The sequence below is a fragment of the Canis aureus genome, chromosome 30 (genome assembly GCF_053574225.1).
Source record: "Canis aureus isolate CA01 chromosome 30, VMU_Caureus_v.1.0, whole genome shotgun sequence".
Lineage (NCBI taxonomy): Eukaryota > Metazoa > Chordata > Mammalia > Carnivora > Canidae > Canis > Canis aureus.
Window position 1 is genome coordinate 33,677,772 of NC_135640.1, and position 16,490 is coordinate 33,694,261.

The 16,490-nt window shown below is 51.5% G+C and overlaps 1 protein-coding gene across 6 annotated transcripts in view; it reads left to right on the top strand.

Annotated features, from left to right (window-relative positions):
- Positions 1-15,395, top strand: part of SMIM11 (small integral membrane protein 11) — a 17,844-nt gene extending 2,449 nt beyond the window's left edge. For 2 of the 6 annotated variants that reach the window (XM_077879099.1, XM_077879100.1), the window contains exons 2-5: positions 1,119-1,202; positions 1,846-1,943; positions 7,421-7,598; positions 15,213-15,395. In XM_077879099.1, the coding sequence (XP_077735225.1) occupies positions 1,932-1,943; positions 7,421-7,585 (177 nt within the window). In that variant the 5' untranslated portion in view covers positions 1,119-1,202; positions 1,846-1,931 and the 3' untranslated portion in view covers positions 7,586-7,598; positions 15,213-15,395. Of the gene's footprint in view, positions 1-1,118; positions 1,203-1,840; positions 1,944-7,420; positions 7,599-15,212 lie in introns of all 6 variants that reach the window. The other 4 variants (XM_077879097.1, XM_077879095.1, XM_077879096.1 and 1 more) reach the window with 3 other exon arrangements.
- The last annotated feature ends 1,095 nt before the right edge of the window (positions 15,396-16,490 follow it).

Sequence of the window (16,490 nt, forward strand, 5' to 3'; positions counted from 1 at the left end):
CTTAAATAATCTCCACACCCAATGTGGGGCTCGATCTCACCACCCTAAGATCAAGAGTTGCATGCTCTACTGACTGACCCAGCCGGGTGCCCCACTAGGTGTTCTTTTTCATTTCCTTGTATAAGCTTTTTGGATCTACTTGTTATCCTTGACCTTGGGAATCAATATCTTATATTAATCCATTGAGGTATCTTACATTAATCCATCAGTTCCTTTATTAATTCATGTTATTAGTATGTTAATTACATTCATACATTAATATGACCTCAGAGAATTAGGAACCACCAAGCTCACCTATTATATTTATACACAACTCAATTAGAGTAAGAGTTGTAAGAATAAAATTTACATGACCTTAAGCGTTGCAAGTTACAGTATGGCTAATTCCTGCGATTATCCGAGATTCCTGAAAGTGAAAATTCTAGCAACAGGTTATGACATGCTAGGAAGATATTTCTCTGGTCCAAGTCAGAATCTGCTGCTACTAAAAGACAAACGGGTCATTTATCCATGAAGAGAACAAGCACCTTCAATCACTGTCATCAGATTTAAACAGATTTATGGTGTACATTCCTTTCATTAACTTATCTGGCTTTGAAAGAAGTCATGGGGAAAAGTTAGTAATCTTGTGCCAGCCTACCAGCATGTTTTCCAGATACTATGACCTTGAATAGATGAGGTACGAATTTTCTATATTTATGCTTTTGTAGGTAAAAGTTTTAGTAAAACATTATTATCCCCATTCCAAAGGCCTGTGAAATTTTCCTGTGCTTTTCTTAATTCTAAGTACATTTAAAGACAAGCGTCTGCCTGATTCTGGAATGCAGAGCTTTCTGCCTACATCAGCTTAAGACACCACATTAGACGGGTTCCAATCCCGGTCCCCATGTGACCCCTGGACATGTTACATAGACTTTGTTTCCTCATCTCTGAAATGGAACAGTCACCTCTACCTCCTAGGGCCGATGGGAAGACTGCATGAGTTCATGCAGCTAGTGCGCTCTCGTGCAGGTGGGCAATGTGAAATGAAGCTATGATTATGCTGTAAGTTGCCAAATTTCAGAAAAAGTTGGGGCCCTAGAGCCCAGCTAGTTGACACCCCCTTTCTTCATTTCCAGATGGGACCAAGGCCCCGAGAGGGAAGTCACTTACCAGAGTGTAGTAGGTTCTTCATCCACAGCTCAAGTCTTCTGACTCTTGGGGTATGTGCTGTATTCTAAAAATAGTGACATATGAGGCCGTGAGCAAAGGCTGTGCTCTGGCGGTGTCCCTGACCTGTCCCGCCCTGCTTCACCTTCCCCTAGGTCTCCCTCACATTTTAGATGAAATTCTAGATAAGAATTGCTTTCAAAGGACAATTTTCCCTAGCATTTACTCCCCTCCTTGGTATTTTTTAAAAAACAAGATTAGCTTAGTTAACACTCCGAGGACCTGAAAAACAGAAAGACGCTCATCCACAAGCCAGCTCTTGCTCAGGACAGGAGATGGGTGGAGAAGTCGATTTTGGCCTTGAGCTCTCATGCGCACAGATGAAAGGAATGGGGGGAAGCACATGTCCTCTTAGGAGCAGCGCTGCCACCTTTGCTCGGGGCTGTGCTCCTACGCTCAGCCCAGAGCAGCTGAGGAGACCTTTCTGCTCACTGGGACCCAAGCCTGTGTCAGCCCCGAGCCAGGCTGCTTCCCACCAGGTTCTGGGTCACCCTGTTGGGGAGACTGACCCCTCCTCTCTGCAACCCTTGCTGTCTTTGCTCATGCACCCTTTCTCTCCATCAAAGAGGTCTTCCTAAGACGATCTGCTCCGGGAAACCCCAAGTGACCCGTGTCTTCTCTTCCCCGCCAGAACAGCAAGACCTGCCCTGCCAGCTCCTCTCCTCATGCTCTGCTCTGCGTGGGCCTGCATCGACCCAGAGTGAATTCACAATCAGTCCAACATGAACTGGAAGGTGAGAATTGTTTTAAACATGATGACTTGGGTTTTCTTTTATTTTCTTTCCCCTCACTGTAAGCATTCAGAATAATTCATTCTGGAGATGTAGGTTGATTAAAAAGAAAAAATCGGGCTAAAGCAGGAATCCTAATGATACTTAATATTCTACTTTAAATTAAAACATTTCGAAGTACATTTATTCCCAAGACCCTTGGAGGAGGGCTAGGCCCTTTCTTTGAGTGGGCGTACGCTGACTTTGGATCTGCCTCACTTCTCTTGCAAAAATCATGGCTTTAAAGTTTTACTTACGGTTTCACATTTTGGTTTCTTTAAAGTGGGTTAATATTTTATGAAACAACACACAAAACCTTTCCAGGTTTTTCTGTCTTTCTTTGATAATCTTTTACATTTGTGTTGCTAACCGTTCTTGGTTTTGTTTTGTTTTTTTTTCCAACCTAAATTTGAAAATGCACCAAAAGCATTCAGTTCAGTTTTCACGGAAACAATTTTTTCTTTATATAATATAGCCATGTCTCATCAGTGTTGTGTGTAATTAAATGATCCATTATAATACCATCAAGTACAACTTAAACTGGTTGAGGAATAAACACAGCTGTCCTGGGTAGAACAGACTCAGCCGCCGCGAGCCTGCAAGCTGTGAGCATTGGATGGGCTGTGGGCAGCGGTCAGCGGATCTCCCCCGAAGTACGTGGGGTGTGGCAAAGATTGGTTAAGACAGCAGCCACTAAAATGTGTCTTATTGTAGATTCTTTGACACTGTGAAATCCAGTAAAAACCGTGTCATCTCACCCTCCGGAGATCGCTACTAGTAACAATTTTGGTGTGTTTTCTTCCATTCTTTTTCTGTATATGTAACTGTAGTGTGTATGTATTTTCAAACTTGCAATCTCATCATATGTATTTCTTTTTTAATTATGAGCATTTCCTTGTTCAAAACATCCACCAGCTTTGCATTGCAAGGATGGCTGGAATGATCTGGAAGGAGGACCAGGGAGCTAGAAGGTGGAGAACCCCTCTCCTTCCCCAGCTCCTTTGAGTAGGGGTTTGGGCGCAACGCAGGAGGACTGTGAGGACTCTTGTCTAGGACAAGCCTGGCTGAAGTCAAGGGGCAGAGTGAGGGTTTCTTGAAGGTGTTGAAAGTACAGGAGTGTTTGTTTAGCGTATATTGAGCTCACAGCAGAAAGGCTGAGAAGGAAAGACAAGGCACAGTGGGGGATATAAGGGGAAGAAGCAGAAAGTATGGGATGGGATTTAGGGAAGGGCTCATCCTCTTTGTGGTGGCCACAGTTAGTGGGGACAAGAGGCCATGTCAGCAAAGTTCAGCGTTATGCGTCATGCACCAAGTCAGTAGCGCTCACACCTAAGGGTGTATCAGAACCGCCTGAGGACTTGTTAAAACAGATGGTGGGGCTACCCCCAGAGTTTCTGATCGCTTAGGTGTGGGGTTAACACTGGTCTAAGGCAGGGCACAGAGATAGTTTTTATTGATTTATTTTTTTAAGTTTTTGTCGTGGTTGTGGGGTTTTTTGTTTGTTTTTGTTTTGTTTGTTTTTTGTTTTGTTTTTAGAGAGAGAGAGAGCATGCCCATGGAGCGGGGAGGGGCAGGCAGAGGGAGAGAGAGAATCCCAAGCAGGCTCCACACCCAGGACAGAGCCCAACTCGGGCTCAATCTCACAACCCTGAGACCACAACCTGAGCCAAAATCAAGAGTCAGATGCTCAACAAACTGAGCCACCCAGGCACCCTTAAAGATTTTATTTTTAAATAATCTCTGCTCCCAAAATGGGGCTCGAACTCAAAACCCTGAGATCAAGAGTTGCATTAGCCAGTCAGGCACCCTGCAGAGAAAGTTTTTAATCAGAGTGACGGACAACCCATTTGACCACCCTGGCCCATCCTGCTTGTGAGAAAGGGAGTTCTTTCTTGTGTCAGGGACAAAGTCTGCCCAAACCTTTCCAACTTGGAGCAGACACACAGCCCTGGGGCTGCCGGGGAGCAACCTCATGTTTAGAAGGGGGCCCTTCCCTGTGCTGTCAGAAACAAGAGGCCTGACCTCACAGAGCTCTGGAAGGTGGGAGGATTCTGTAGCTCACAGTAGAGCCTTCGGGCTTCCTTTTCGGGCTCAGTGGCCTGGGGCCGTCAGTGACAGTCAACATCCTGCATTAGCAATGGAGTGTGACCTCATTACTCAAAAAATTAGCCATTCTCTGGCGCCCGGGTGGCCTCAGTTAAATGTCTGCCTTTGGCTCAGGTCATGATCCTGGGGTCCTGGGACTGAGCCCGGCATTGGGCTTCCTGCTCAGCATGGAACCTGCTTCTCCCTCTCCCTCTGCCTGCCACCACCCACCTTGTGCTCTCTCTCCCTTCTCTCTGTCAAATAAATAAAATCTCAAATAAATAAATAAATAGCTGTTCTCATTACCCAAGTATTGGGGATGTATTTTAAAAATTGGTATAGATCTCGTCGACCCCCACAATATTTTATTCATTTACCCCTTTGAACGTTGGTCTGTTCTGAGAGTTAAATAAGGGTTTGTTAGAAATCAAAGCGATTGAGCACAGCTGAAGCTTAGTACTGTGAGGGGTGGAGCCCTGAACCCTGTGCTTTAAGCCTGCGTAGTGTCCTTGACCTCTGCTGCCGCTTCTGTGCCCTCTCCCAGGCCCCAAGCTTCTGCTTCTTGCTGCCTTCTCTCCTCTACCTTCAGGAAGAAAGTAAATCCTGAAACCACATACCTTTGTCCAGTGTTGATGCGTTTCCAGTTCGGTGCATTTTCTGACTTCCGGTTGAGATCTCCATTCCTGTAACAGCTAAAGCTGTCTCATGTTCAGATCACAGGGAACCATGGGCTGTGATAGGGACCCTATGACCCTCATCATTGGACCCACAGGCCCAGCTGTAGAGATGGAGAGAACTGGAAGAGTAACTCTTTCATGTGGATTAGTGCTCAGTTGGCCTCGATCAACCTAGTGATCATAAAAAGGGGTCCCCACCTCTAAACTGTTGATTTTTGCCTCCAACGAAGTAAAATAAAAGAACATTTAACATTTTTTTCTTTCATAGCTGGATGATAAACATGGAGTCAAGCTTCCTTTCTTGAAGCCTCTTCAAGAAAATAGATGAATTAGGGGATTATTTGGGGCAAGTAGTGGAGGTTAGCTGTAAGTCTGAGTGAGGAGGGTCTGTGTTCTAAGCTGCTTATATTTGTTAGGAGAAACAGTTTCACTGGGCCAATTTGTTTAGTCTTTTATACTCTTGCTGGAGCGATCTTTTCTAAAGCATATATGTTCTTTTTATCGTTTACCATTAAAATGACTTCGCTGTGAAAATTACTATCCAGTCACTCAGTGTTCTTGTGTTCTTACCGTTTTAGTTAAATTCAAGCCATTTAAATATTTGAGTTCCTCCTTTTCATATCCGGCATATTGCTACTGCATCACATTGCAGCCTGCCTCAAACATCCATAAGTAACCAGCTAAATAACTTCAGAGGTGGTGAATCCAGTTGCCTTTGGTAAATTCAGTAGCCAAGACACCACTTACTTGCATAATTTACTTGTAAATCTGGTAAGGGTTGGGGAGAGCATGGTATACATTACAGTGTGGTGTAATGATGAAGACAGTTCAGGCTTTGGACCAGTCCTAGCTCAATCAGACCTTAACCTTTCCAGACTTTGCACTTTCTCAGCCACAGAGTTAGGACAGACTCCCTGCCTCATGTGGATGCGATGTGGGTTCCAGGGGAAAATGTATAGGAGGCGCTGAAAGCGCAGAAGGGACCCTGGGAGGCCTAACTGATGCTACATCTCCTGCATGTGAGCTCTACATCTAGGTCTGAGCATTTTAATAAAATTGAACAACCACCTACGTACATAATTTATGATTTCACTAATTCCACTTCCTGAGAAGTCAGGGGGCAGTGGAAAGAAGAGTGGCAGAGAGGTTAGAACATTTCACTCTGAGTGTGGCTTCATTGTGAGGGAGCTGTGTGACGGGGGCTGGTGTCTCCCCACGATGAGCTCTACTCTCCTCCATGAAGCAAGGAGGTGGACTAAGTCATCTGTGAAATCTCCCAGCCCTCCAGCGCCGTGAGCATGTGGTACCCGACCAGACTTTTTTCTGACTAGTTGAGTTCACCTGTTACAAGGAGAGACCAATGTGCTTCCCACAGAATCTCATTAAATAGGAATTGCCTAGAATACATTTGGCAGTTTAATGATTTCTTTGGAATAAATCCTACCTATTCTCTGGAATGGTGATCACTCAAAAAAAAAAAAGCGTACCTTTTTTTTGAGAACGAACTTTTAATCACAGAAAGCTCATAAGCTATTCAGATCATGCTAATCATGTTTATAAACCAAGTATAATCAATAGTTTAATATATTTGGGGGATCCCTGGGTGGCTCAGAGGTTTAGCACCTGCCTTCATCCCAGGGCGTGATCCTGGAGTCCTGGGATCGAGTCCCACATGGGGCTCCCTGCGTAGGGCCCGCTTCTCCCTCTGCCTGTGTCTCTGCCTCTCCCTCTCTCTCTCTCTCTCTCTGTGTGTCTCTCATGAATAAATAAATAAAATCTTTAAAAAATAAAAGAATAAACCAAGTATAGTATTTGCCTTGAGATACTGTTGTGCTATACAGACTGTCATAATAGTGCACCTGCAGGTACAGAGAGTAATTCAAATCCATAGTTATTTCCCAGACATCATTTTAGCCCATGGGTTAAAGCTTCCCTCTAACAGGAAATTATAAGAACGGTTAATAAATAGTAATTCCAATGTTTTGAATTTTTTTTTTTTTTAAGTAGTTTCCACACCCAGTGTGGAGCCCAACCCGGGGCTTGAACTCACAGCCCTGAGATCAAGACCTGAGCTGAGATCAAGAGGCAACTGAGCCACCCAGGGACCCCTCATGTTTTGAATTTTATTGTCCTTTTATATTTATTTTACCTTCAAATCCCAGTGCTAATGAGTAGCCACAACCAAGAGGAAATTGTAAGCCTGCTGAAGTTGGAGACTGCGGAAGGAAGGTCTGGTCCAGCCTCCCTTGAAGAGACAGAAGCTCAGAAAGTCAAGAAGCGACTGACCCAGGTCATCTGGTCTCTCTGTGGCAGAGCAGAGCCATCCCCCAGGCCCGCTGACTCGGCTCCTTTCTCTGGATAAAGGTGCTGCCTCAGCAGCAGAGGGCCTGGGGGCCTGGCAAAGTGCAGGGTCCTGTTGTGAGAGACCAGAGTTATGTCTGCGGTCCACGGGTGGCTCTCCGGCGAAGCCAGCCTCGAGGGAGTGACGGAGGGCACGCTGGCGTGGGGCCGGGGACCTTGTCTGTCCTGGTCCCTGGCGAAGCCCCAGCACCTAGCCTGGTGCCTGTTACCTAACAGGTGTACAGTCAAGGTTTGTTAGATGAAGGAACATGAAAGAAACATTTCTTATCAATAATAGAGCGTTTAGAATGTTCTATGTCGCTTGCTTTCTTCCTTAAGGTCCTTGAACATGTGCCCCTGCTGCTGTATATCTTGGCAGCGAAAACCTTAATTCTCTGCCTGGCATTTGCCGGAGTCAAAATATACCAAAGGAAAAGGTTGGAAGCCAAACAGCAAAAACTGGAAGCCGAGAAAAAGAAGCAGTCAGAGAAGAAGGATAACTGAAGGGGAATCAAAGGTACGGGGACTTCGCACCGTCGAAGGATACGGTGGGCTCGGGTGGGCTCGTCCCTTGGGTCTGAGGCTGCATGAGACCCTCTTGCTGTCCGATGTGAACACCCACCTGTAGGAGGTGAGGTGCGCAGACCCCGACCCTTGCGCCCTGGGTACAGAGGAGCCAGGGCACGCAGATGGTTGTCCCTGCCTCGGCTCCAAGCCTGTTGCTCCCTTATGGGGGGAGTGAGGCAGGGGGCAGTGCTACTGTCTTAGGGGGGTTGGGAGGGGTGCGCAGTGCTGCTTCCTTATGAGGGAATGGGAGGGTGGGCATTGCTGCTCCCTTATGGGGATGGGGGGGCAGTGGTACTTAATGAGCCCTGGGTCTCCAGACCCCTGAGAATTCCCTGAAAGCTGTGGACCTTCTCCCCACAGAAGCAGACATACTAGAAACCCCTACAGTTGTACCTAAAATTGCAGACAGGAGTTGGGAGGAGGAGGGGGTCGCAGGTCTTTTGCAACCCATGCCTGCACCTAAGGTTAGGAGACCCTGCTGTATCTTCGGGATGAAGTTTGACTCCCAGGAATGGCATCAGAATCCCTTCCCTGCCTGTCCTCAGCCAGGCCCCATGCGTGCCCTCCAGGGGCCACTCCCCACAGTCCCGCAGGCCATTCTTTGACCTGACTTCCTCCCCCCTCCGCCTTTGCCTGTTAGTCCCAGAGGGCCCTTCCCAACAGCCTCTCCCCCGGGCATGAAGTCTTGCTCATCACCAGTCCTGGGCCTATCACAGAGCCCACGGGAGGTGCCGGGACCCCGCCTGTTGAGTTAAGGCAGCGGAAGTTGTTGCTAAACCCTCATTACAGACCAAGCCTCTGACAGCACATCCCTTAATTCTCACTTGCTGAGCTAATTCATTTGTCGGGTTGAAATCTGTGCTTCTCTAAAAATTAGAGGATTCAAATACAGTGGCAGGGGTTTCTAGATCACGGTCCCCAAACTTGGCTAATGGATCAGAATTGATAGAAGTGCAGATTTCCAGGCCCTGGCCCCGAGGGATTCCGTTAAGTCTGGTTGGGTGAGGACATCTGTTGTTTTGAAAACCCAGTGATGGGGGCGGGGGGGGGGGGGGAGTATCTTACACAGCCCTGTCTCCCTGGGCTTCGGGAAGCTGTGATCTCCAGAACCCTCTCCGCCCTGCGATGCCACTTCCGAACATTGGAAACATCCGAATTCCCGTAGAGAATTTTCAGCGCTGTGGGGTTAAAGGCGCGCTTAGCAGTCATAACGGCAGTACTCATGCCGCATGATGCGTGCTAGCATTTTGCTCGGCATTTCTTGGACGGTGGTGTTACTCCTTCGACAGCTCTGGGAGAGCTGCCCGGCTTGAGAGAGGGCCAGCGCTCTACCTGGTGAAGAGCAGAGTCCGATTTGAACCCAGGGCAGGCATGCGCCCCCGGGCCTCAACGCTGAATGCAGGGAAGTGCACTGTGACAATCACTGCAGCCGTCTGGGCCTCCGGCAGACCCAGAACCCCCTCCTCTGGCCCTACCTGCCACAGCACTGCACACCGTGCTGCCAGGCCACTGCCCACACTCTCCTCTGGCCCTGCCTGCCGCACTACTGCCACCTGGCCACTGCCCACCGCACCACTGTCCAGTGTACCACTGCACACCAGGCCACTGCCCACTGCACAACTGCCCACCCCAAAACTGCCCACCAGGCCACTGCCCACGCTCTCCTCTGCCACTGCCCACTCCACCACTGCCCATTGCACCACTGCCCACCAGGCCACTGCACCACTTCCCAAGGCACCCAAGCCCACCGCACCACTGCACGCTGAATAACTGCACACCAGGCCACTAGGCACTACACCACTGCCCACCAGGCCACTGCACAACTTCCAAGGCACACAAGTCCACCATAGCACTGCACACTGTACAATGCACTGTGCCACTGCACACAGAGAAACTGCACAAAGGCAACTGTCACTGCATCACTGCCCACTGAATCTGCACACTGAATCACTGCCCCACTGACCACCAGCACTGCAGCACTGTCCACGTCCCACAAGCCCACCACACCACCGCACACAGAATCAATGCACACCAGGCCACTAGGCACTGCACCACTGCCCACAGGCCACTGCACCACTGCCCAAGGCAACCAAGCCCACCACACCACTGCCCACCGCACCACTGCACAATGAATCACCGCATCACTGCCCAACAGCCACTGTACACTGCACACCAAATCACTGCACAAAGGCCACTAGCACTGCACCACTGGCCATCCCCAAACTGCACACTTAGTCACTGCACCACTGCCCACCAGGCCACTGCACCACTCTCCACGGCCCAAGGCACCCAAACCCACTGTTCCACTGCACCACTATCCACCAGCCAGCGCACATTCACCACTGCACCACTGCACCCCCGAATCACTAAATATCATGCCACTGCACACTGAATCACTACACAAAGGCCACTAGCGCTGCACCACTGCCCACCCCGAAACTGCACACTGAATCACTGCACCACTGCCCACCAGGCCACTGCACCACTCTCCACATCCCCAAGCCCACTGCACCACTGCACACTGAATAATGTACACCAGGCCACTAGGCACTGCACCACTACCCACCAGGCCACTGCACCACTGCACCACTCCCCACTGCACACTGAATCACTTCACCACTGCAGAATGAATAACTGCACACAAGGCCACTGGGCACTGCCCACTGTGCCACTCTCCCCCTGTATACTGCCCAACTGGCCACTTTCCACCGCACAACTGCCCACCCGGCCACCGACCACTGCACACTGCATGACTGCTTCACTGCACATTGCAGGACAGATGACTAGGCCACTGCATCACTGCACACCAAATAATTGCACAAAGACCACTAGCACTGCACCACTGCCCACCAGGGCAATGCCTATTGCACCACTCTCCACCCGTATACTGCCTACCTGGCCACCTACCACTGACCACTGCAGCACTGCCTCACTGCACATTGCAGCACAGATGACCAATCCACTGCACACTGCAGCACTGCACATGGAATAACTGCACACAAGGCCACGGCCCACTGCACCAGTGCCCATGAGGGAACTGCTCACCGCAAAACTGCCCATGGCACCATTGCACAATGCCCCACTGCACACTGCCTCACTCTCCACCTGTATCCTGCCCACCTGGCCACCTATCACTGCGCTACTGCCCACCCGGCCACCTACCACTGCACCACTGCACACTGTGCCACTGCCCAAGGCACCCAAGCCCACCACAGCACTGCACACTGAATCACTGCACGCCAGGCCACTAGGCACTGCACCACTACCCACTAGGGCAATGCCCACCAGGCCACTGCACTGCTGCTCACCCATCCACGTACCACTTCACCACTGCCCAAAGTACCCCAGCCCACCTTCACCACTGCCCACTGCACCACTAAACACCGAATCACTGCACCAGTGCCCACCAGTTGCTGCACCACTGCACACCAAATAACTGCACAAAGGCCACTCGCACCGCACCACGCCCACCCTGAAACTACACACTGAATCACTGCACCACTGCCCACCAGCCACGGTCCCCAAGCCCACCCCACCACTTCACACTGCACCACTGCCAAGCAGGGCACTGCACACTGAATTACTGCACCACTGCCCACCATCCACTGCACACTGAACAACTGAACCACTGTACACCCTGCCACTGCACACCAAATCATTGCACAAAGGCCACTAGCACTGCACCACTGCCAACCAGGGTGCTGACCACTGCACCACTCTCCACCTGTATACTGCCCACCCGGCCACTTACCACTGCCTCACTGCCTCACTGCAGCACAGAAGACCAGTCCACTGCACACTGCAGAACTGCACACAAGTACACTGCACCTCTGCCCAAGCCACCCAAGCCCACCGTACCACTGCCCACCAGCCACTGCACACGGCACCACTACTCACCAGGCACTGCCCACTGCAGCTCTGCTCCAGGCACCCAAACCCACCACACCACTGCCCACCCCGAGACTGCAAAATGAATCACTGCCCCACTGCCCACCAGCCACTGCACCACTGTCCATGGCCCCCAAGACCACTGCACCACTGCACACTGAATAACTACACACCAGGCCACTAGACACTGCACCACTTCGCCCCAGGGCACTACCCTCCAGGCACTGCCCCACTGCACGACTGCACACTGAATACCTGCACACCATGCCACTGCACACCGAATAACTGCACAAAGGCCACTAGCACTGCACCATGCCCACCCAGAAACTGCACACTGACTCAGTACACCACTGCCCACCAGCCACGGCACCACTGTCCACAGCCCCCAAGCCCACCCCACCACTTCACACTGCACCATTGCCAAGTAGGCCACTGCACACCGAATCACTGCACACCCTGCCACTGCAACCCCAAGTCACTGCACAAAGGCCACTAGCACTGCACCACTGGCCACCCTGAAACTGCACACTGTATCACTAAATCCTGCACCACTGCCCCCTAGCCAGTGCACATTCACCACTGCACACCAAATAACTGCACAAAGGCTGCTAACACTGCACCACTGTCCATGGCCGCCAAGCACACCGCACCACTGCTCACTGAATAACTGTAGGCCATTAGGCACTACACCACTGCCCACCAGGCTACTGCACCACTGCAGCACTGCCCAAGGCACCCAAGCCCACTGCACCACTGCCCACCACATGACTGCCTGCTGAATCACTGCACCAGTGCACCACTGCACACCGAATCACTGCACAAAGGCCACTAGCACTGCACCACTGGCCACCAGGCCACTGCATGACTGCCCAAGGCACCCAAGCCCACCGCACCACTTCCCAACCCACCACTGCACACTGAATCACTGCAACACTGCTGAACAGCCACTGTACATTGCAGCAGTGTTCTACTGCACACCAATAACTGCACAAAGGCCACTAGCACTGCAACACTGCCCAAAAACCACTGCACAATGAGTCACTGCACCACTGCCCTCCAGTCCACTGCACCACCACCACTGCCCAAGGCACCCAAGCCCACTGTACCACTGCACACTGAATCAGTGGACCACTTCCCATCAGCCACTGCACCACTCTCCATGGCCCCAAAAGCTCTCCGCACCACTGGCCACCAGGCCACTGCACCACTTCACGACTGCCCAAGGCACCCAAGCCCACCACACCACTGCACACTGCACACTGAATCATTGCACCACTGCCCACCAGCCAGTGCACACTAACCCCTGCACCAATGCACCTGAATCACTGCACATCATGCCACTGCACACCAAATCACTGCACATAGGCCACTAGAACTGCAACACTGCCCACCCCAAAACTGCACACTGAATCACTGCACCACTGCCCAACAGGCACTAAACCACTCTCCACAGCCCACAAACCCAACGCACCATTGCACAATGAGTAATGTACATCAGGCCACTAGGCACTGCACCACTGCCCACCAGGCCACTGCAGCACTGCACCACTCCCCACTGCACCAGGCCACTAGGCACTACACCACTGCCCACTAGGCCACTGCATAACTTCCAAGGCACACAAGCCTGCCGTAGCACTGCACACTGTACAATGCGCCACTGCGCTACTGCACTCAGAAAAACTGCACAAAGGCAACTGGCACTGCATCACTGCCCACCCCTAAACTGCACACTGAATCACTGCCCCACTGACCACCAGCCACTGCAGCACTGTCCACGCCCCACAAGCCCACCGCACACAGAATCACTGCACACAAGGCCACTAGGCACTGCACCACTGCCCACAGGCCAATGCACCACTGCACCACTGCCCAAGGCAACCAAGCCCACCGCACCATTGCACAATAAATCACTGCATTACTGCCCAACAGCCACTGTACACTGCACCAGTGCACCACTGCACACTGAATCACCGCACAAAGGCCACTAGCACTGTACCACTGTCTATCCCGAAACTGCACACTGGGTCACTGCACCACTGCCCACCACCCACTGCACCACTCTACATGGCCCTCAAGCCCACCGCACCACACCCCACTGAATCACTGCATCACTGCCCACCACCCACTGCACCACTCTATATGGCCCTCAAGCCCACCACACCACAGCCCACTGAATAACTGTACACCAGGCCACTAGCAATGCACCACTGCCCAACACACCACTGCACACTGAACCACTGCACTGCTGCCCAACACCCTCTGTACACTGCAGCAGTGCACCACTGCACCTAGAATCACTGTATATCATGACACTGTACACCAAATAACTGCACAAAGGCCACTAGCATTACACCACTCCCCACCCCAAAACTGCACACCGAGTCACTGAACCACTGCCCACCACCCACTGCACCACTGCCCAAGGCACTGAAGACCACCACAGCACTGCAAACTGCACCACTGCATGACTGACCACAGAACCACTGCCCACCACACCACCGCACAATGAATCACTGCACATGAGGCCTCTAGCCACTGCACCACTGGCCAGTGCACCACTGCACACTGCATCACTGTCCACCAGGCCACTGCCCACTGCACCACACCCACCCCACAACTACCCACCACACCACTGCCCACTTCACCACTATCCACAAGGCCACTGCACCACTGCCCACCAGGCCACTGCACAACTGCACCATTGCACCACTTCATGCTGCACCACTACCCACTAGTCCACTGCCCACTGAACCACTGTACACTGAATCACAGCATACCAAGCCACTAGCCACTGCACCACTACCCACCAGGCCACTGCACCACTGCCCACCAGGCCACTGCACCACCACCTAAGGCACCCAAGCACACCACACCACTGCCCACTGCACCACTGCCTACCTTCCCACTGTGCCATTGCCCACCTGGGTACTGCTCACCCAACCAGTGCCCACCCCGCAACTTTCCACTGCACTGCCGACCACACCACTGCACACGGAACCACTGCCCACCTGGCCACTGCCCCGCCAGCCACTCCCCACTGCACCACTGTGCACCAGGCCACTTCCCACTGCTTCACCACCCACCTGGCCACTGCCCACCAGGACACTGCCTACCCCCTCCTCTGCCACTGCCCACCAGGACACTGCCCATCAGCCCATGCCAGTCCTTGGCAGGCTGTCTGCTTTGGGCAGGCTCAAGAAGCTCCTGTCAGGGAACCTTGCTTTTTTTTGGGAGAGGTGCTTTCCTGACTGAAACTCACAGGGTCAGCAAGGGTGAGCAAAGAGGGAGCCCTGCAGGAGTAACCCAGGCCAGGGAGGGCAGTTCTCTTTGAAAGGTTGCAGGTTGCATTTGTGCCCCAGGCAGAGTCCTTGTGTGGTGCCTTAGAGAAGAGGAAGGAAAGATCGAGCAGGGGCCCTACATGCTCTCCCCTCCCTCAGGCATCCACCTAGGCCCTCAGGGTGGCGGCAGGGTTGCCACTTCCTTTTCTCTCCAGCCTCGAGCCCGGTTTTAAACAAGGGGGACTTGTAGATGTTCAGAACATCGTGAGGCTGAAAATATGTTCGTGAATAAAACTTCAGTGGTTTCTGTTTGCCACATTGAGATGCTGAGCGTGAGGGCTAATGCTAAGCAGCTAAGACAGACATTTCCTGCTCATCCTTTCGGTCTTCCTTTCTAGAATTTGCAATTTACATGTCAGCTTGAGTGGATTCCAGCTGAGAAGACAGAGGAGACGGTTATTGGATGATGTGTCACAGGATCAACTCCCTGCCTGTACGGTTAACTTAAAATTATATCAATTTTTTTATGCTCTTAAAAGAACCACTATTTTATTTACTGAAATAAAATACCTTTGTAAAAAGCATGTCTCCGTCTCTGGAATAAGCCAAAGGCTTTCTGTCTCGCACAGACACTCCCCACCCCCGTGTTGTGAGGGGAGGCCGTTCAGCAAGCCCACACCCCTCCCAGCCTCTCTGAGCTCTGGGTGCCAGGTCACAGGGGATGGACCCTGGGCCACAGAAGAGGCGTCTGCTCTAGGGATGGAAGCTCAGCTGTCTGTCCTCCCCAGCCTGCCCCCCTCTGCCCCACTGACCTCCCCAGCCTGCCCCCCTCTGCCCTGCTGGCCGCCCCACACACTGCTCCTCTCTTGCCTGCCTTCTGCTGTGTTTTCATGGTTGGGGTGGAGGGAAGCTGCGCGCTCGCTTGCCCAAAGAGTATTGGCACCTCAGCGGACCCCTGAAGGTCCTTGTGGGGAAGGCTACAGGGTGAGGCCCTCTGGCCACACTGGCTGGGAGGCTGGGAAGAACTCATGCCACCAAGTCCTGTCCTGAAAGAGTAAGAGCTAATGTCCTCCAACTTCTCCCCTGGTTTGCTCTTTGGGATTTGCTGATAAGAGCTGAAGGGGGGCTGAGCCAAGGAGACCCCCAGATTTAAGAGGAGCGCTACTAAGATTTTTGAACTCAGCACCTAACAGGCTGAGACCTCTATTAAAAGATGTGTGTTGTCTCACTTCCCTCGAGATCAGCGTGCATGTGGGATGAGGAACCCGGAACCCTAGCCGTACATCTGGTCGGTGCAATGTGTGATTTGGTCCCTTTGCTGGTGGCCCCATGGAAAATTTGCATGAGTGTACAACCGACCCTTGAACCACATGGGTTTGAACGGGGGGGCTCAGAAGCAGCTTTTATTTTTTCAGTAAATATAGTACAGCGCTGTAAATGCATTTTCCATGATTTTCTTAACGTTTTTTCCTCTAGGTTACTTCAGGAATACATTATGCAATACATATGCAAACCATGTGCTAATCAACTATTTACATTAGTTGGTAAGACTTCTGTTTAACAGTAGGCTATTGTTTTGAGGAGGCAAAAGTTAAAACAGGTGGATTTTTTATTACACAGGGGTTTGGCACCTCTAACCTCTGCGTTGCTCAGGGTCCAACTGTATATTAATAGAT